Raw genomic sequence first — 22,367 nt, forward strand, 5'->3', positions numbered from 1 at the left:
AATTTGAAAACTTGAATGCAACTTAATTCTTCTGGGGCTTTGACTAAGACAAGACTTCCCTTCTCTAGCCCGCCTCTCAGAGAATGGCTGTTAAAGTATTGTGTGTTACTCGACCAGTCTAAACAACTAGCATAGATAACGTCCCCTATTAGAAGAATCTCGCTGTAGTTTTTAATTCAGAAATACTGAATTTAATTACATCTCAATTCATAATATAAATATCTATAAACGTTCCATTGATAATCCTCCTTCAACCACCAAGTTCTTGATTCAAATCCTACCCGTCAGTCAGTACTAATTAAGACAGAAATTAGAACAAATGTGTTTCAGCCATACCATATCTGAAAAAGGAGATAAAATTAACAAGATGAATACCAAAAGTTGAATAGTAGTCTTATTGATAAGGAGAAAGACTGAACATTGAAAAGTGCGGTTCGAAAAGAAAGGATGAATTTGAATAGCATGCAAAGAATGAAAAAAATATTGAAACTCAAGACTTGAGAAAAGACGAAGAATTAATGTGCCTGAGAAACTGTTTTCTACTCCGAATCACACCATTAATTGCGAGGACTCCAATCAGATACTTTACATCTACCATAGTCAGTGATTTCGCGGACTGATGTCATGTCTTAGTCTAGCTGTCACTAGTTCGCTTCTAAACTATCTCTAATACAGCTAGAACTGTATATCGACGTAGATGATGGTTGGGTATTTATATGGGATACAATTCCCAATCAGCTATGTCGATGGCGGTTTAAAACATTACTAGCTGACTAGCTATGTTTTCCTAGTACTCTGAGCTGAGCTTCATTACTCACTCGGTTGTTCTACGACCTCACCCCACCTAAGTATGTTTGACAAACTGAGTAGTATCAATAGACATCATGTAAAAGATGTGTCTCAAAGCTTAACAAATGAAATCGTTATTCAGTTATCAATTTGCATTTGCACTTAAGTATGATTTATGCATAAATACAACTAAACTAGGTGCATTGCATTAACTTCATTTGTTTACAAAAACAAACTCAATCGAAACACGCTACATAAATATAATATCTGATAATTTAGTTTGTTCATCTATCATACTTTACAAATCCATTCGAAAGACAAAAGCAATCAGAAATGTATATACTGTGTACAAGAAAATCAAGAAAGCATATATAAGTGGGATTAAGAAACAGTTATATAGATTAGCATACATACATCTGTTAAGTTATACTAAAAGTCGAAAAAAGTGAGACTATAAAAAGACATTAGGGAATTCTCTTTCAAAAATTTAAAATAGTAACGTAGAATACAAAAAAAGTAAAAGAAACTTTACATTTGTAAATGTGTATAATTTTTATGTATAATATTTTTATGTATAATATTTAACTTATCTATAATTTGGGAATTTTGTTTACTAATTACATTCCATAGCCTTGAATACACATGCATAGATTTGAACAATAAATGGTTTTGAACACTGAAGGACAATAAATGTGAAAGAAAAGAAAAACTTTCTGTTAGTTGGCCATTGATACGATCCAATTTTTCGCTTAAACTACTCAATATTTTAGACAAAATTAACTGTTTCTTATTCAATTCATGTGCTATTATGAATACAGCCTTGCGTATACCACTGAAACATAAGGTTTTTGAATAAGAGAGAGGTTGTAAATTACAAGTTCTAGATGTTTCGTTCAATAATTGCATTAATTCATACATTGATTTATTCTTGACATTGTTTATCAGTTGTGATGTAATAGAAGCGGCGAATTGGGAACTATTTTGAAATCGTTTTAATTGTTCATGTTCATTTTGTTCTGCATTAATTTGTTCATAGATAAAACTAACTAGTTGAGGGAAGAGATCAGTTGAACTCATTGCTTCCATGGGAAAAACAGATGAATAGGACGATCTAATTAAAATAAAACAAAAATATAAGAGAGTGATTGATTCTGGATACAAGATAGATAAAAGTATAAGTTGCATTCTTTTTTGTAGTTAAAATAAATTTGTATTATAGAATAGATGGTTTGCAGCTAACAGTGAAATCTACAACGTGTGCCTCATTCTATTTGGGACTTGTAGGCTAGAAGTACCTGCATCCCAGCGTTGATGTCCACACTGAGATTGCATTGCTAACTACAATCCAACCATTCTATAAAAACGTGTGAGAAAACAGATACATCAAAACAATCCACACAGGATGTATATATGCTAACTAAGACTCATCAAAATTCAGTCAGGATCATCAACAACAGGATAATTCAAATCCTCTCCAACAGTGATATAAAGTTATGTAATGCCTTTATTAACACATATATATCTACTCTCTATCTTACTTTGGATACTTAAATTCTTGCTATTTTAAACCTATCTACTCTCTAGTTTTCACTAAGTTCCTGAATACTGTCCATATTCCCCTAATATGCAGGTTAGCATAATTAGCCCCCATCCAAATAGTATTTGTGCATAAAAGCCTATGTTTGGCAGATAAGTTACTTAAATTAGAAGTTGTACAACAATGTACTACTGATAAGTCAAAAACTAAAAATCATTAAGTCGAATCGAAAACAAGAACTAATGCCGTTTGTTATTCATTCCATCAAACTAGTGGGTGATATCTTGGTGAATAGATCACTCAATTTTCAACCGCTAGGTACCAAAATCGGATGCCACTCCGTCATCTAACTCGATAAAGCCAACTGTGAAGAAAATCATTAGCAAAATGAATATGACTGGAAACCAAGTGCACACACATGTACTGAGTTACTGAGTGATATTGATAAAGTGACTAAAAAAGACCAACAAATCCTAAAACATGTAGAAATATTATGCAAACAGAAATTACGAGATCAAAAAAGCACTTTAATAATTTGTCTACTTATACTTATCCAAGCCATTGACTACTGTGGCATTTTATAAATTTCATCCATGAAAGCAATTAAACACTGAGGAATTTCGAACTACATAAACATTAAAAATGAAACTTTTTGGAGAAGACTTATAGAGATTTCTTTGAATCTCATGGTTAATATCAACGACTGATCTTGGCCTAACAACCATTGAAAACCAGGAAGTACTGAGTAGCTGTTTCGTCCTAGTTTGAGAGTCCTCATAAGTGCGCATTCACGACCCCGCCACTGGGGCTTGAATCCACGATTTTTGGTCTCATATGCGAAAGGTTAACCTCTAGGCCACTGAGCCGACATTCAGTGGTCTATTTGTTTAACTTGGCCTGATTTTTAATACCCCACAGCCATCTTGCAATGTGCTTGATGGGTAACTGTTGCACTTAGAATGGTTGAACTCCACTGGTCACAGCTTCTGACTAGAACTTCGGAATTACCTCTCAAAGTTAGCCATTAGCGAACACATAATTAATTACTAAAGGGGGTTTATGAAGAATTTTTGAATCTCGCAGTTATATATATATATATATATATATATATATATATCCGGTTATTCGATAGCTTCAAATGAGGTCATTAGAAGTAATCAATGACGAGATATGAAAAGTCATTTTTTCGTGGTGATAATCAACCTGACCTACTACATGGTAGAGTAATAAAATAGTGAAATACATATCACATCTACTAAGTTGATCATAAACGACGTAGGATCTTACATAGATTTGCATTGGACCGAATTGCCATGCCATATCAATAAAATAAGTAACAAAAGTTAGAATAACAGTACCATAAATACTGTTACTAAGGGTTGGATATATAGAATAAAGCTCAAAAAGAAAGAATGAATTCAGGAAATAAAAGTGTGAAATAATATTGGAATCTAGTTTCTAAGAGAAAGCCATGAATGAATGCATGTGTTCTGGTAAAATTGATTTTAAGCCATACCAATGAAGATTATCAAACGTGACATGCTCACTAAGTACTCTATCAAATGATTACAATCAGGATATTGACAGTTTTTCAAAAAAAAAAAGATATACAAAAGAAAGATTCCTTTCTTTAAAAAAAACAATAACATTACATAGTTTTGTTACTTTAAACGATGAATTCAGATCTGTTTTACATGAAGCTAGATGTTAGTTGAAGTAACAATTTTATGGAACTGTAACTGAAACATGTGTATTAAAGTGAGACACGTTTGTTCAGTCACACACACATTTATTTACGAAAAATACACTTATTTATTCATTAATGATAAATGAATAATACCAACACTGTCACTATTATTTTCAACAATATTCACAGTCTCAATCCATATTCAGTCTTATTATAACTAAGCAATAAATAATATTAAAAATTATACAAAGTAAATTGCTTCGAAATACTTCAATGTATGCTTGAGACACTACTAGTAAGAGATATCCCAATGGATTATTTTAGCAATATGTAAATGATTTTTGTTTGAAGTAACATTCAATAAGAAAAACAACAGAATAACCAATATAAAACATAGCTTACCGATTGGTAGGAAAATATATTATACACGGTACATTCTCAACTCTCAGATGCCAAGGTAGGTCCATTTTCGACACATCCACTCTAAAGAATTGATACAACATATAAATAGAGTCCACATCGAATTGATAAATAAATTTTATATAGACCATACCTGTTTTGTAAATATGCTAATTTTAATTTTTGTATTAATTCTCTAGGGCTAAATCTTGACATTCAACTGTCAGTCAGCTTAACGATGACTAACACTTCTTTTATTGATCATTAAAGTTAAAATACATGCTATTATGTCTGAATTTCAAGGTGTCAACTGCATTATATTAGGTCATGACTACTTCATCTATTTTTATAGGCCGTAATTCTATGGGAGATAGGTTAATGGTTAACACACTGAACTAATAACTAATGAGTCACAGGTTTAAACTCTATTTAAAGTAAGATACTGGGAATTTAAGTGTTTTATGTGTACTAATAAAGATGACTGTTGAAGAACTAACCAATCCAACATTGTACCAACTTCAGAACAATACATATGACCTATGTGTAGAAACGAAATCCAAAACAATCTCAGCAATTAAAATTTAAACAATTCCAACGTTCCCCCTCGCAAATTGATCCGAACTTCCCTCAAGAAGCTACATAGTTAGCGTTCCATCAGACGAAGTTCCCTATGAAAGTACGTATGACTGATTAGTAAAATATTGTGTTTTACTACGCTGAAGCTACAACGAAGTTGCTTAAAGATTGTTCAGGAATCCAGTAGGATTTAAGTGGTAAAGTCGTAAAAATTCATATATATATATATATACCTGATAAAGGAATTTATAGGCGACTATTGAACTGTTCCTGTGAATAGATGGATCCATACTTCTAAAAACAAATACAATTACGCTAGTCCACCAAAAACTACACATAATTTATCACTGCTTTAGAATTTGAGATAATTATCATATACACTTACCTAGCAAACAAAAGATATTGGTTTGATTTGAAAAACCGAGCTGTTGCTTCAAACTGCCACAAAGCACTATTTCCACCAAATGAGTATATACATGTTGATGAATAATAGAGTAAAATTAAATTTTTCTTTGACTTTTCCAAAACGGATGATTGGTCAATTAAATTCGTTAAGTGAACTGGACTTTTAACATCAAGGATAAGCAAATCACTAGACATTGAAGAGTTGACAGATGTGTGTTGACTTGCTTTTGGATATCGTAACCAAGGTCGCAAAGTGGAATTGTGAAAAGCTGCGATGAATTGACCTGAATAAGAGAATAGACATATAGATAGTTGATATAACACGAACTTGAATGTATTACCAGATATTACACAATGATTCATGTGAACTCTCTTAAAGACTTGAAAGAGTAGTTTCTCAAGCTTGGGCCAGATTGACAAGCTAAACATTTGGAATTAAGTGACTTCAATCGATGATATGTTTGCAAATATAATTTCATTTCTAATATCATATAATAATTTACAAAAATTAGTGGTGAGTAAGAAGTAATTAAACATGATTATTATTTTAAACCACCTAGTAGTGGGTTTAAGATAAACATAAATCATACAGTTTTTGCGTCAAATAGTGTCTTCTGTCCTTCACAGTTGTTTTACACTTACTCCGGTCCTTTTTTATTGCTTTACTTTCCCTATGCTATTCACTGTGCCAGTTTTCAAAGATACTTAAAATAAAGACGACAAAACTCTAAGAATAAGACAAAGTCCCAATTAAGAGAGTAAAAAATTCCTCTTGGAAACAAGTGCATCGCGAGTTCGTACTAGTTCAAATCCCTGAACATCTAGAGTATAAAATATTTGACAATTTTTTTAATAGTTGGATTCATGAGTCAGTTAAAGCTAGACCACCATGGAAAACCTGGAAGTACTGGATGGCCGTTTTTTGTTATAAACTTTCTCGTAATTCTCATTTAAAATGATTATAATGCAAATTCCCAATGAATTTATTTATATAACTGTAAATTCTGAACAACACTTTCTACATAGCCTGAATTAATAATGTAACGCCCTATATTGTTTTTTTAGAGAACAGTTTACTAGTCATATTGAATGGGTGGACCACAGTTTATAGCTATCTCAAGTTATAAACAGTTTACAAGACTTTACATTTTTTTATTGTATAATAATTATTTATTTACTTGACAAAAACAGATTGAACTCCACTTTAAATTAAATATAAAACAACGAAATTTAACATATGTATTCTTTGAGTACAGTCACAAAGTAGTTGAACAGTGAATTGTGTTAGGAATCAAACTGAATTTCATAGGCTAATTCGCAATGACGATGTAGAAATTTTTTTAAAATTTCTTTCATTTAAAGCACGGCATTGGAACAAAAACTCGAATGAATGAACCCATAACTACAACTTACTCAAAGATTGATAATTTACAGCTTCCTCAAGACGAAAAACATTTTCATTCTAAAAAGACAATAAGTAAATATTGAATAAATAGAATATAGGTGAACTTTTTCATTTCTTTTTAAATAATATAAAATACGCACTGATAATAAATAATCACTGTTAGAACTGTGCAGGATCTGGTAAAAATATATTTTGATCCAAGTTGCTACAACGGGACAGTGAGGTGGAAGTCAAATAATCAAGAAACGAAAGGATCAAAATATTACTTGAGGTTATAGGAAACTAAACACTGGAAATATAGTTCCATTACAAAGAACGACTACTATCTAGCGGTCTCTAACTAAAAAGATAACACCTCCCAATACGGTTCAAACCATCAGTCAATAACCTCATAAATAGAGGCCACATTTTAGTGTACTAACACACTTCTCAACCTTCTCTAAGCTAGTCAGTGTAATCACTAACAAAAAAAATCTAATAGTTTATGTACTGCACTTGTAGAAAATTTAGTTATGAGTGGTCTTTATGCAATAGCTGTGCCTTTTTATTTAGTTTGTGACTTTTTTTTAATCTAAAGGAAAAACTTTATAATTTTTTTTATAAAAACGAGTTGATTATAAGAGTTCATTGAATGGGGATGTTAATCAACCTGTTTATCAACTCTTTAGAAAAGTGAAAGATAAATCTTTTTACAGCTAATGGTATTATTTTACTTAATTAAATAAATCAATTACTATCATAGACTAGCTTAATTTGAAGAAACATTAAAAGTGACGGTGTCTTCGATAACAATTTAGAGACCTGAAACAAGCTTAGAAAGAGGTGAAGCATGTTATATTTGTATAACTACATGACTTGGAAGATACAAACCAAAATCTGTTAACGAAGCAATGAATAATCTTAAAATTTTAAAATACTTAAGGAGATGTACCAGAGATCTCTGAAATAAATCAAATCTGTCAACTGTGATAAGCTTAGGAAACTTTTAGAGGGAGTTATCGGTTCAGTAAAGTCTCATTGCTTATAAAGAGGTTCGATTAAGGTTTTAAAATAACTTCAACAAGTGTTAGTATATATTGATGCGGAAAGTTACATTTCGGGAAGCCAATCAGTTGTCCCTAAGAAATATTTTGTTATCTTCACCTCTAGAGTTCTCATTAAGGGGGGAGTTTGGATTTAATGTGGAATGAAAATAGGATAAAAAACCTAAGATAATAATCATTATTTATTCACCTGCATATCAATAATTGCAGCGCCCCATCTGTAAGAATTAAGCCAGCTGGAATCATTTGAATATCCACCAATTTCCCAAGCCAATGTTGGTTGTAAATGTGAATCCAATGTATGGAATTCTAATGTTCTGTTTAATGAACAACCTAAATTGTAAATAACTGAATTCTTCAAATTTTCATAAGATGTATCTGCAAGTATTGGATCTAACTGACATTCAGTATCAAATGTTTCATGCATATTAACTAAACGATCAACGTGATACCAATGACAACACATAAAATTTAATTGTTCCACAATAACCCCACTATCAATCCAATGATAATCATTGGGTAATGATGATGACGAGTACATTTCATTCTGTTTATCATAAAGAGAAATTTCATACAATAAACTGACAGCATACTTGATAACATCTGAAAACCAAATATAAAATCTCTCTTACGACATATGGAATAAATACTTTCCATTTATAAATACTATAAAAAGTACAAGTAAAAAGAAGCAATCTCGTGAGAAAAAATATTAAATGGCCCTAAATTATAGGATTAAAAGTTATTTAACAGAATATAATGTAACTCGCCTATCAAGTACGTATTTATGCATCTGGAATTTTGAGCCGTACTTTTAGTATGAACACCAACGATATTTCTTGACTCCTGAAACCGAAAAAGTAGACTTCGCTTAGCAGCCACGACTCTGGTTGGAAGTGTGGTCCTTTAACTGCCGCATTAACATTTTACAACACAAAACAACTTCATTCTTGATTTTATCCATGAACTGAAGTTTCTACTTCTGTAGCACACAAAATTGGTACAGATCATTAGATCTAATAACTCCTTTATTTAGTTATACTAGACTTTTTACAAGTTTTACTCCAAACTTTTAAACAATTTGAAGCACTTTCAAACACAACCATACGGAATACAATAAATCCCCAGAATTAACAACTTTAAATTACAACAAGTCGAACTCCTTAAATGGATTGTTTTAGTAATTGAATTAGGTGAGACACAATAAGTACTTGAGTTTCCGCTGATTACAGGCATTCAGGCACAGTAAAAAATAACGTAACGTGAGGATTATTAATAATAATTAATTATTTTGGATGCCGTCGAAAAAATGACTTTTTTCTCTACATTATTCATTTATAATCAAGATACGATTTTGGAAAAATGTGTATCTATACGAGACCAAACCCTAAAAAACCAGAAAATCATCCTTAGAACTACATACTTGACTAAACGGAATATAAAAGAGGGAAGTGGGGGTTCCTGGAAGACATAACTTATGTAGTTTAATGAACTTCTGAGATATGCTTTCTAATGATAGACAGTCCCACAAGACATTTTGACTGACAAAGTCAGATTGTGCCTTCAGGTGAACAATATGGCTACAATTAGATGTTGATAAATGTATATGGCCCAGTATCTGACAGAGGGTAAGTAAAAGTGTTTTGACGCAAATTGACTTTACCTTTACTAATGTAATGAAGTGAGATTTTCTGGTTTAATATTCTCTTTAAAACAGGAATTTGAATGTCATTGTAACCTACGATCGAAAAACTAAAGTAGTGTGAAGCAGCACCCTACGTGATTAGGCGTCACTTGGTACACGATAACCAAGTAACAAAACCATGGTTCACACAATGTGAAAATATTGAAATGAACTTTTTAGCTCAGGTGACTAAGCTACTTAATTTCTTTATTTTACGAAATCTGATGTTATACCTAATATTCATTAAAACGATCATGATATGCCAAATACCGAGTACGTAGTAAATAACTCTCTTACTATCAGTCGCTTGGTCATATGCAAAGTAGAATCTGACATACATGTGCGTCGGTTTAAGCTGTCATGCTATATTAGCTCAGCGAGATAAAATTATTTCAATGCAAATCCCAGAATGGTTGAAGTAGTAACAGTATCAAAAGCAGTAGGAAAGATTAGATATAGGAAAGGAAAAAAGGTACAAGGATATTTCGAGACTTATGTTTTAATGTAAGATAACTAGTGAATGTATCTGCATCAATGTGAACAATTCTAAGCCACATCATCCAACATCTCAAAATACTGGTTACGGGAAATCACGCGGACCCCAACCAGGTAGCCTGTACTTACTAATATGGTTCAGTTCAAATGTCAATGACTTTATGGGCTGGTGTCATATATGATTTGCCTCTTCCTAGCTTCTTCCAACCTACTCCCACGCTAGACATCGCTCGTTGAGGTAGACAGTGATTGAGCATACGTAACACATGTCCCAACCACCTCAACTGATGAATATTTACTACCTCATCAATCGATTTGCCCTGTTCAACCAACATAATATATCTCGCTGGTCCCCAAATACACGGATGATGTTCCGAAGACAATAATAGTCAAATATTATAAATTTAGGAATATCCACTATTCATAATGGCCATGTTTCACACCCATAGTAGAACGGAGAGAACTGATGCAAAGTAAACTCGTTCTTTGGTTGGTAGATGGATATCGTACATAAGCCACAAGTGATGCAAGTTGCCAAGATCTGATTAAGGCTTCGGAATGTGTACAGGGATTGAGTCAGATACCAGTTAATCAGAACTCATGAGACTCCCAAGATAAATGAAGTGATCGACACACTCACACAGTGTTATTTCTAAAAGGATGTCTATGATGAAGTTAAAAATGAGGAAAGTGGACAGCCATGGTGAAAACCACTTGAACATGAGAATTCTGATGACAATTCGTTATAATCTATAATTCGAACAGTAGTGCTACAGTGGACAGCCCGTACAAGGTTAATATACTTTTTGGTACATCGTTAATTGACAGACACTACCACAGAACCTCACAATCAAGAGTCGAATGCTGCCTTGAGGTCAGGAAATACAACTATAGTCGGGCGGTGGTTAGTATGTCTACGATTCAGAACCTGAGGAGGGGTCAATATTTAGTTGATGCATCCACATCGAGGTCAAAAACCAGCCTGGTTTTCTTAGGCTCGCTCTTTACGAGTCCTAGTTAAGCGCCAGATTTTTGTGGAAGCTAATACCTAAGGTACTATATTAGTCAAACTAGTTTTTCTGTGGTTGTCATAAAAGGATTTTCGCCCTTTCTTATAAACTGGGACGATCAGCGATCGAGACCAGTCAGACTGGATGATGTCCAATTCCCGGGTTTTAACTAAGATCTGGACCACTACCCTTAAAGATTTTCGGATTTGATCTATCTAGACCTGATGCTCTCTCATTTTAGATTACCTATAGTCTTTTCAACCTCATCAAAGAGTTAGAGAACTTATGTCAATTTGCCATTCATTTTACTTGGAAATAGTAGGTAACTGGAGGATGTTTGAAGGCTGGTTGAGCTATTCCCTAAAGTATTCTGCCCATCACTCCAATCTTTTGGATTGAGAGTAAATAACATTTTCATTTCGAGATATTTTCACTAGCAACCGGATTTTTTATGTTCATTTCCCGGATAAATGTGGATAATTTTTTTCACTGATATCTACTGCCGCTGCCTTTTCCATCCCTTTTTTCGCTTCACACTACTGCTTATGATCATTGTGTAGGCTTTTTATCAGTCATTTCAATAAACGCTATATAAATTTCCTAATTCACAACTCTTTAAGTTAAGTTACTAGTACATATCACCTCTGTTTCTACAACTATCAGGTATCATCTCAAGCTACTTCGGGGTGTTGATTAACTCCTTCTCTAGTTGTTTCTGAAGTATATTCTTTAATTTTTCATAACTAGACTGGACTCTAATGGGTCTTCATATTGTAGCTTTTCTGAGTGCAGTGAGACGCAGACAAACACCCTCGCATCAGAGCATGATCAGAGTCTAAACATTTGCTGCAGAATATGCCAGTCTTTTATCGAGTGTCTCCAGCGATGGTTAACCGAAGTTTTGTCCATTTAATTTTATCGACCGTGAGGGTCTCTATGTCAGACGATGTTTTTTTCTTAAACTTAAAGTTGATTGTTATCTGGGCATAGTTGTGACAGCTGGTCGCTATAATCAGTTCGTTGAGTTCCTATACCGTAAAACACACCTAAGTGCCTTTCGGTTTGGTGTAGACCATCTCACTGGGCATTGAAATCAACTGCCACCATTACTGTACCACAGCGTTTAGTTTGTTCATGGAGGGTGGAAAGCTTTCTATAAAACCTTTTACTTTACCCAAATTGCGACCAGTGGAAGCGTAGGCAAAAACAACGAAGAGACAATGGCGTGTGTCCCTATCTTTCTGAGTTCTTATTATCATGTTTGGTCAGACAAAGTACAAACAACTACCTCTTGGAATCTGACAGAGCTTCTGAGTGAACGCTTGGATTGGTTTCCTGAGCTTTTCTATTAACCCCAGGCTAAATCTACACAACTTGAACACGAGAGGAAAGGCGTGAAATATGAAAAGGAACGCTTTACTCCAAGGTTCGTTTATGTACATAAAATTTAGGATATTTATAGCATTTCAGATGGCCTTGGGCTTCTGAAAGGTGCTGGAACCCTGTCTAACATAGCAGCAGGATAGGTAATTATCCAATCAGGAATGCCACACGTAACTTCTCACTTTCTAGATGTTTCTGAGAAACTTTTATTCGACGCTGATTAGATCAAATGTTTTCTGGCGTTTTCAGGATCCCTCTGGGCTTCTTTCGAGGAATATTCTGCATCTCCCCAACAGAATCCAGTAAAGAAAGGCCTGTTCCGCTTCCGAACTTATTGTTGTACCTACACCAGAGAGGTTACAGGAAATGGCAGTAGAGTTTACAGATACATGGAGGGTAAATCACACCGGCTTTTTACATTGGACAAGGTGACGTCCAGTGAACGCCCGTACTTAAATTCTGTATGGGCGTTTCGGAGACGCAACATTCATCGATGGGACCGGATTCTAGAGTCGCAGCTAAGGGAGCCTGTTGTTCTATATCACACAAGGCTTGAACACTGAAAGCCCTAACACATAGTTCAGAGCATGATTTTGAGAGGCCAAGAATAATATGTCACGAACTCAGATCATTAGTATTGGTGGCCTGTGGTGATAAAGATATATGAGAAGGGTTAGTTGCGGTAATAGGAGAAGTATTAAAAGGTGAGGGAGGGATTCAACAGTGAACAAAATGATTTCAGGTGCAGTTAGAGGTGTGAAGACGGTTTTCACTTGCCGGTTGCCCACACCGTAAGAAGATATTCTTTTTTGAAGGACCTGAAAAGAAAGCCGGCTGAGCGGTCTTAGCGACCTTGGAGCGTAACCACAGAGGTTAAGGCACAACTGCTTCAAGCCGGTCATAAACGGCCTTCTTGTTATAGGACCTTTTGATGTATTAACTTCGTTCTTCAAAGGACCTCATCATTGGAGACTGGAACCCTAGAAATAAGAGTAAGGCGTGAAACTTCTAGTATAAACCTTTTCTAACCCCTTGCTTTCGTTGTGAGACAGAATCCTTGTAGATAATGGTTGTCTGGAGGAAACACCATACTGCTGTCATATTTCTGAACAATAGACAGTACAACTTCGCCAATGGAGCTCAAGTTGCTTCTTTTGGTCTTACCGTTTGCCAACGGACCTGCCTGACATGGTAAGACCTAAAGGAAAACGTGTCCCAGACAATATAGTTCGTCTAGGTCATTATGATAGGCTGGCTCGACCATTACGTCAAGGTACCAGGTACGGCCGGGCTCTCATCTTATTATGAAACCTAATCGGTCCACCAGTTTTGTGATTTGCTGTGAATTTTACTAAAGGCTGCACCTCACCCAGTCAGCTACAAAGTGGGACCAGGCACATGTATGCATCGGTCCAAGTTGCCATACCTCATAAGCACAACAAGATGATCACCAAATTCATAGACGTAGTTAATTTAGTGGCGGTAGTATATAAAAGATAGGTTGTATATAAGGATATAGTACAGGAAGAAAGAAAGATATGAAGCAATTTTAATCTCACGGTTTCAGGAGAGATAAAGAGTGTATACACCTACGCCATTGTGACCGACTCTTGGCCATGTTACCCAGAGTCTCCAACCAACATGAATCAAACCAGAAGTTAGTGACTTCAAGCTCTGATGCCACGTTTTGGTTTGGCCGCCACAAGGTTGGCTTCATAAGGTTTATGTACTTCTGAGGTACGCCTTTCAATGGCAAACACTGCCACAGAACTTCTCGGTCTACAGAGTGAAATACTGCTTTTAAGTCAAGAAAAACTAAAATTGGACCACCATATTTAAAGACCTGTGGAGCCAATCCATCTGGACCAGCTGCTCTTCCTCGTTCCAGATTAGCTATAGCCTTTTGAACTCCAGCTAGAGTCGGGGGACCTACTTCAATGTTCCATTCAGACTGCTTAGGAATGGTGGGTAACTGTAGAGTAGCTGAAGGCCAGCTAAACTGTTCTCTAAAGTGTTCCGCCCATCGTTCTAAACGTCTGGACTGAGAGAAGATAAGGATTTCGTCTTTTTCCGAGATTGTCTCGCTTACACTTGACCTCTTAATTCCGGTTACTTTTATTAGTCTGAAGAGTTGTCTGATATTGCCTACAGCCGCTGCCTTTTCCATCTCTTTTGCTTTCTTTGCCCACAACTGCTCACGATCGTTCCGTAGACTTTTGGTTAACCTAGATCTGATTTGCTTTCGCTCCTCATCGTGTTCAGAGTCTAATGGGATGAGTTTATGAGAATCCATCAGTGCAATAGACTTAGAGGAAATCCATTGGTTTTTAGTAACCCTTTTGTTTGAATTACTAATAGATGTTGCTGCAGTTTCCACAGCTGCATCTCACTAGTACAATATAACTACAATAGACCCTGTACAAATAAAGTCGATTTCAAATTCAAGTAATCCAATCTATACATAGGTAGTCATCAGTATCTAAATCTAGAATCATACAAAAAATAAACTCTAAGTGATTGGAATTCCTGTTGATTTATTTCTAAACAAAAAACTATTCAGATAGTAAAATGAGCGATCACATCAAATCCTAAGAAAAATATTTCAAAAACCAACTTACCTTCTGCAACGGTTTGATTTTTAAGTAATGCAAGAATCTTTGATGCAGTTGAGTTTAGTTTATGGCTCTGAAGTAAACCAGACATGGAGCTTGATGAATTATCACCAGTGATAAATTCAGAAAATCCTTCTCGTAGCTCACAAATGCTTTCGTTACTAGTTCCAATATGGAAGCTGACAAAACTCCACCATTTTGGACAATAAGCTGCTAATTTGCAACGCCTACGTGCTGTAACAGTCGCGCCTCTATTCAGAATTTTCAGTGAATCTCTCACGGTGAGATTCAAACTGAAATTTGTAAATGCTGGATTTATCACAAACGTGTGACAATCATCATGCGGAAAGTAAGACAGCTTCAACAATTTTAGCTAAAAGTAAAGATAATTTTAAAAGATCACTCCATAAGCTGTTCAGATAAATTACGAAAGAAAACTATGCTGATTAAACCACTTCGATTTTCCTGACTAATCAAAGGTCTAGTCAGAATGGAGAGGTAAATAAACACTCTTCATTGTAACACTAAAGCTTTTGATACAAAATATTATGGTCCTTCCAGACATCAGAATATGAAAAGTGCGAGATATTACTTGGAAGCAGCCTCAAATTAATGTTTTCGTGTGACTGTAACTAAACTACCTGCACTTACAGGAACAGCCAGCAAAGACCAATTAAAATCCAACGAAACTGTTAAACTTATGACCCCAGATCCCCAACTAGTCTAGATATTTGAAGATGGTCACGAGTTTTCAGTATAATATCAACTACCGCTGCTTTAAATATGAATCACAATTATCAACAATTTTGAGTTCAAAGTCCATTAGAATGAGGCACCAAAAATGAAATAGACAGTCTCTGAGGTACATTGGGTTTAGTCAACATTTGGCGACAGGTTACTTTTCATTTTCACCAATGTTTTTACAGCATATTATTAGTCCTGTTAGACTATATTAAAAGTAATGGCTGCGAAACTGGCTCAGTTGAACGATCTACATCCTAAACATTAAATTTATGAGCACTAATAAGTAAATCATGAAGTCATAAACCAGATTTCTATGAAAACTCTGAAATCAGTACTGACTTGATCATTTAAGACAATAATGTTTAATAAATACATATAACAAGCAAAGCACAAGGGAAACTATATTCCAACTATGTGATTTTCTACAGACTACATAAATAAATTCACATATTTCCCGCTTCTGGGTTTTTATCACACTTTTTAATCAGATGACACAAGAGACTGTTTAGTGGCATCCGCTTGTCAAATACAATTTCTTCTCCATGGATCCTTGTTGTATCTATATTTTTAAAGACCATTCAGGCCAGTCATCGAATTCTCAAAACCCGGACATTCAAATATCATCTTCTTGATTGCAAAAGTTGTTCATTTTAACACATTCAGATAACCTTCATGACATGATACAGGTAGGAAATAAGTGTTCTCAGCAATATGACTTAACCAGATTATCACAGCAACCAAGCTCAATTACCACGTCTACATAACGACCACGAGTTTTCAAAAGCAGTTGGAACCTACAAATACAGTAGGTAAACAATTCACTACATTTAAGAACTCTTATTAGTGTACCATTGTTTAGGCGAAATAAAGTACAAGATCCAAATATAAGGCCAACAAGTTGTAAATTAACATTTTCCTAAGCAAAAAGAAATACAGTCAAACTTTTCGAATCGAGACAGTGAAGATTTGTAGCTCAGGTATTTGATTTAGGTGGAAGTTTGTTCTCTGAGCTGGATGATTTGATTGTCGAGCTTCCATTGTTCTGAACAAGTCATCAGCTTAAACTTCAGGTAGAAGTGAAGTGTTTGAATTTCTGCTTATTTGACTCACAGCTTGTCCTGTAGACCTCGGTCTCGATTGGTTGTTGTTAACCTCCAACCTATCACTGTCTACCTCTTTGTTTTCATTGTAACTCCCTTTGATCTGATTCTTGGTCCTATATTTGCCCATGATTTTTCTGATTGGTTGATAGATTGGATCGATTTCAACGTGTTTGTTGATTGCTGATTGACCTAAGTGCCAAGCCTTTAAAAGTCATTCTGTGCCTTTAGTATTCCCTCCAATCAAGACCTCAACATTTTTCCAGTCGAGTGTGTGTCCACAGTTTTCCACTTGCATTGATAAAGGCGAAGATTTGTCGTGACGTTTGGCCACTAATTCATATTCGTGCAGGTGAAGATGAAGGGGAACGTTCTTTTTGTCCGTTTAGTGTTTTTCGCAGTTTAAATAATTTATTTTGTAGATGGTGTTCCGTTTTTATTATTTTGTCATTCCTTCTTTTGGTTTGCATAGGATTGATTGACGTAATTTTGCTAGCTTTTGCGCTACACTTATTCCAAACGGCTCCAATAATTGTCCTAGTTTCTGATACATCTTTTATATATGGTAGAATTATCCGTTTGTTGGTTTTTGCACTTGATTTACTTTCTGCTGGTGAACTGGGTTGATATTTTTGATGAACCTGAGTGAGTAGCCGTTTTTCTGATAGTCATTAGAAATTTTTCTTTATTTTTCTGCGCCGCAAGTGTGCTGCAGTGTTTTCGCCCTCTTGAATAAAGTTTGTATGCAGTTGATTTTGTAAGTTCTTGGTTTGTTGCTACTGTGGCTGAGAATTTGGTCTGTGTGGGTGTGTGCATGTGGGTTCCAGGATCCTGAGGGAACGAATGGAGTATGGACCAATTGTAAGTCACTGGCTACCATGGGACTGCATCTCCTTACGTTGCTCCACTGCCTCGGAAATCAGAACTTTAGGTCGAAGGCTCCGGGTGTGACCTAAGGAAACCGCCTGCTTCGGTCTGGTCACTCGGGCAGCATTACAGCCCACACAAAAATTAAGTGACTTGTGTGGTGCATATGTATTCGGTGCCCCTTTGCACCAATATTTTTGCTCAAATAAATAAATAATAAATAAAACATATCCTTAATAAAAAATATTCTTGGAGTTATCTGATTGTCACCAAACTACGGCAATTTCTTCAAAATATTGTACATTTTAGTTCAACTACAACGCCAATGAGGAATTCTTTTCAAGTATTTTACCAATAACATTTAGGAAATACATTTTATCTACTCTTACCAAGTACAGCGGTAAGTCCATTGGCTCAGCCAAGGACATGTGAGGGCCAATCAACAAAAGTATGGGCGTTTTTCTCAGTATATTATTCCATAAGTTAGAGCGTCGATTGTTCAAGGGGGTTATATCCACTGGATTAAAACAAGTAGTTGTACTATGGTTTTGAGATTCGAACAGAATCTCAGATAAGTTGTGCAAACCGCGCTCGTCAAAACGCTGAACATCAACATGTGACTGTAAAAGGCGAAAAACATTTGTAGATTACCATGTGACTAGGGTGAACTACTTTTCTAAAACAATAATTATAGATTAATAAAGTAACCAGTCGTAACAGCCTACAATCTCAACAGATTAGATAACTTGTTAATCAGACATCAAATAGTGATCCAACCTCTATATTGTAAAACAATAGTGATAATGTTTCGGCACGCATTAATGAATGGTGACAAGTTTATGTAGCAAGGTTTAAAGACGAGGATGTTCATGCCACAAATACCAATGACAGGTAAAAACACAAAACCTATTAATCAAGGATACAGGAACAAGATGATAGTAAAGATAGTGTACTCATTTCCCAAGAACAAAACGAGAGGATTTAACACACACATTGATTTTGCTTCGTCAAGAAATAGTTCCGTTGTAGACTAAGCACCTTATTGATTGCACTGTGCAAAGCTGAAAAACTATGACGGTGGGACTGAAGCCTCTGAAGTTTTAGGAATTCTATACATTTATTCCTGCAAAATTATGTCAATCAGAAATAAATAAATCGGTTTTAGACCAGATATTGCCAGTTTCGATTATTTTGGTTACGGTAAACTCGCTGATTGATGATATAAATCAACACACTAACTCAAGGTTTATGAAGTACTAAGTGTATATCTTTCCAGTGAATATTCAGCTAAGTAGTGTCAATGATTAGTGTGGGCGTTTCTCAATGTTTGAAACTTCATCTTTTGATACAAAACACAACATATAACCAAAACCCATCCGATTGATTGGTATAAATGCATTCGGACATTTGTTGACGTAACTTACATTAAATCGAGAGCCGAAAACTGTAAAACTCAACAGAACAACTTCCTTGTCCAGATGAGAAGTTATAGATGAACTGTTAGTCTACTTACTACAAATTGAGTACTTAGATGATTAACGATTCATTCACTACCAAGTAATGCATAAAATTCACGTACGAATTATTTAGAGAACTAAGTCTGGTGCAAGTATAGGTATAGTTATTCGTAGTTGCTTTCTGTATCCTGACCAATACTAATGAACATGGACGTCATAACTAGTCTGTTAACCGAAACAAACTGTTTCCTAGTTTGCGTTCAGTCTCATCAACGCCACAATTATCTTGAGACGTTTGTCCAAAAAAGACTAAGACTATACATATTTAACTGATGCTGAGTGAGCACTTAGTAGGAAATATGGGTATTACTCAACCCAAACCCGTTTTTATGACTCAGATTTATAAGATGTCTTAGTCACATCAAATTTTAGATACCATAAAATATGGGATACTTAGGACACTTTCTAACTGGATAGCTGACATGTAATGCCAAAAGGATTAATAGTTAATGTTTTATTGGTTAGAGACATTACGTCAACCCCTTTGATGGATATAAAAAACTCGCTAGATAATGATATCAGAAACTTACTGTGTTGCCACATGAAGTAATTAAAGTAAGATGTGGTTTTATTTCACCAAAATTAAGATGATACAAATGTGGAGATGTGGTTACAGAAAATACAATGTTTTTGTTCATCCCGTAGTGGAACTTCTTTATATTTTGTCGTTACCGATACTTGATGAAAGTGATCAAAATGAAACACATCTTGTGTGCGCTGGAAATCAAAAGATCCTAGAGCAATCACCTCAAAATTTGAAACATTATCAAAGAGTATGTACTTTATGACTTAGTATGAGAAGGTGAAGATCATCCAAACTATTGATGGTTTTCAACGGGAAGCCGATAAAGTGAAACAGCTTGAGTAAATGACTGATTGTATATGGTCCTGAGTATTGGATCGTGGTTGTTGGTGAAGTGTGAACATTTAATAGAGGGAAATGTCTCACTCTATGTGTCTGTCCACATAAGGAAGATGATAAACCGCAATTGACTGCAAAGATCTATCCTGAAAATAAAAATAACGTAAACCCATTTACATTATATGGAATCATGTTCTGCACAGCTTCGAAATTTGATCTAACACTGTTTGAATCAGCGTCCCAATTAGCATATAGAAGCACACCTGATACAGTAGTAGAAGGCGTGTATTCTATATCATACGAACTGTTAGCCAAATCATACACATTTGACTTAGAACTAAACAGAGCGCCGAATGATGAGCTGTCTTTAGTAACCCTAACTGACCTGAAAATAAATATGCATCAACGAAACATTCAGAAATCTCTGGATTAACCCATTTACTGTGAACATTTCGGAAATTCAGATAGCCACATTCCAACTGCACTGAACAATATAAGGAGGACGTCAACGTGGTTTTTCATTTGGATGAATAATGTACGAGCATCCGAAAATTTGTTTCCGAACCAAGGAAACATCGCCACACCTACTGACCTTGATTACGTAGTCGACCTTGTGGAGCAGGTTAAATAAGCAACACAAGCTCGAAAAGTTAAACAATACAATCACTTGATAAGATATCGTGATCCAGTTTGTAATATTGAAAGTTCTGGCGGACTTTTTTTTAGCTCTAATTGATCTAGAGAAGAAACTTTTTCCATGTTCGTCTCCGAAGTATCTCTAGGTTACAGACGTGTATGGTCAGTATTCGATTATTAAAGGGTTAGCTCAGTATGTATCGCCAAAAAGCGACTAGTGAGTAGAAAAAACGAATAAAATTTTTATTCGTGATACATATTTTAAGTGGCCTTCAGATGAAACAGCCGAAATATATATATGAATCCTTGATGTATTAGAAGGGTCATGGTCACGCCAATGGACTGGGAATACACTATTATACAGTAGCTGCGAATTCAAAAGGGTCAGAAGATGGAAATACCATCACCATTTCTAGGGGTATGTTGTCCAAAAAGATTCATAGTGTAACTCGTGACGCCTACTTAGTTATATGTAGTTACTGTTAGCTAGAGCTTACTCGTTTGATTTGTTCCGTGCCCAAATGGTAGCTCATTGTTGTCTCATTTGAAGTTTTATCTGTAGCGAAATAACGCTGATTCCAAACAACACGACCCTTTACTCTGAATGCAAATCAACGTAGAATGCTCAAGGTACATGTTGAGTGACAGGCGAAAAGTAGTGAGAGTTAATAATAAGGGCCAACGAGGAGCTTTGTTGAAACTCCATGGCTCTGCCATGTGGGTGTGCTTACGTTATTTAAATTTTTCGTCTTTATGTCAAGTTTATTATTCTTTCATCAAAGTTGTATTTGTTGTTCAGGGGTTCCTACGAAGAGATGTCCCTTACTATCACGAGGGGGACTCAGTATAGACATCTAAACGACTAATATGTGATATTTTATAGGTGAGGAGACCACACTACAACCAGGTAACCATATTATATTAGATCTTATAGTCCGCTACCATAAATAAGCTTGTCACTGTCGAGCATAGCCCGGAACATTAGCATAACCACTTAAGCACGATATTTATTGCAGGGGGATATACACTTATGTCACAAAATGTCAAAAATACAATTTTCTACACAGTGTGATATCGCAAAAGTACGTTTATGATTTAACTCCTACGAATTGCTCAATTTACTTGAAACTGTCAAGTCTAACCTTGGCACCGGAAACTACAAGTAATGGTAATATTATCATCAAATTGAAATTTGCAGACTTTAAAGTCCAGTTCCTGTATACTGTAGGCATCGGTATTAAGTCCAATTGAACCTTTTGCTCCTCAATAATAGATTCGTTCTGGCACAGTCACTTTTACATTTGTTCCATTTCAAAACAATTAAAAAGTTAACATTCTTTAAGTCCTCAATCTAATTCGACCTCAGCAAATGTCTGCTAGGAGAATCGATAATACTTACTTACAGCTGTTACCCTCTTCGAGGAGCATAGGCCACCTACCAGCATTCTCCATCCAACCCTGTCCTGGGTAATCCTTCCCATTTCCTTGCAGTTGATATTCATCCTGCTTCTGTTTCCCAGCGTAATGTGTTCTTTGGACTTCCTCTTCTCTGTTTCCCTTCAGGATCCCAGGTTAGTGCTTGCCTAGTGATGCAGTTTAGTGATTTCCGCGATGCT

The 22,367-nt window shown here is 35.4% G+C and overlaps 1 protein-coding gene across 1 annotated transcript; it reads right to left on the minus strand.

Annotated features, from left to right (window-relative positions):
* Positions 1-310: 310 nt before the first annotated feature.
* Positions 311-20,691, minus strand: Smp_155420 (putative hypothetical protein; the record flags this gene model as incomplete). The annotated part of the gene is made up of 9 exons (XM_018789322.1): positions 311-341; positions 1,706-1,900; positions 4,416-4,496; positions 5,374-5,677; positions 6,807-6,855; positions 8,032-8,444; positions 15,032-15,398; positions 20,293-20,500; positions 20,558-20,691. The coding sequence occupies 9 exons, from the start codon at positions 20,689-20,691 to the stop codon at positions 311-313; spliced, it is 1,782 nt and encodes a 593-aa protein (XP_018654777.1).
* Positions 20,692-22,367: the final 1,676 nt, after the last annotated feature.

This window comes from Schistosoma mansoni, chromosome W (genome assembly GCF_000237925.1).
Source record: "Schistosoma mansoni strain Puerto Rico chromosome W, complete genome".
NCBI classification, from domain to species: domain Eukaryota; kingdom Metazoa; phylum Platyhelminthes; class Trematoda; order Strigeidida; family Schistosomatidae; genus Schistosoma; species Schistosoma mansoni.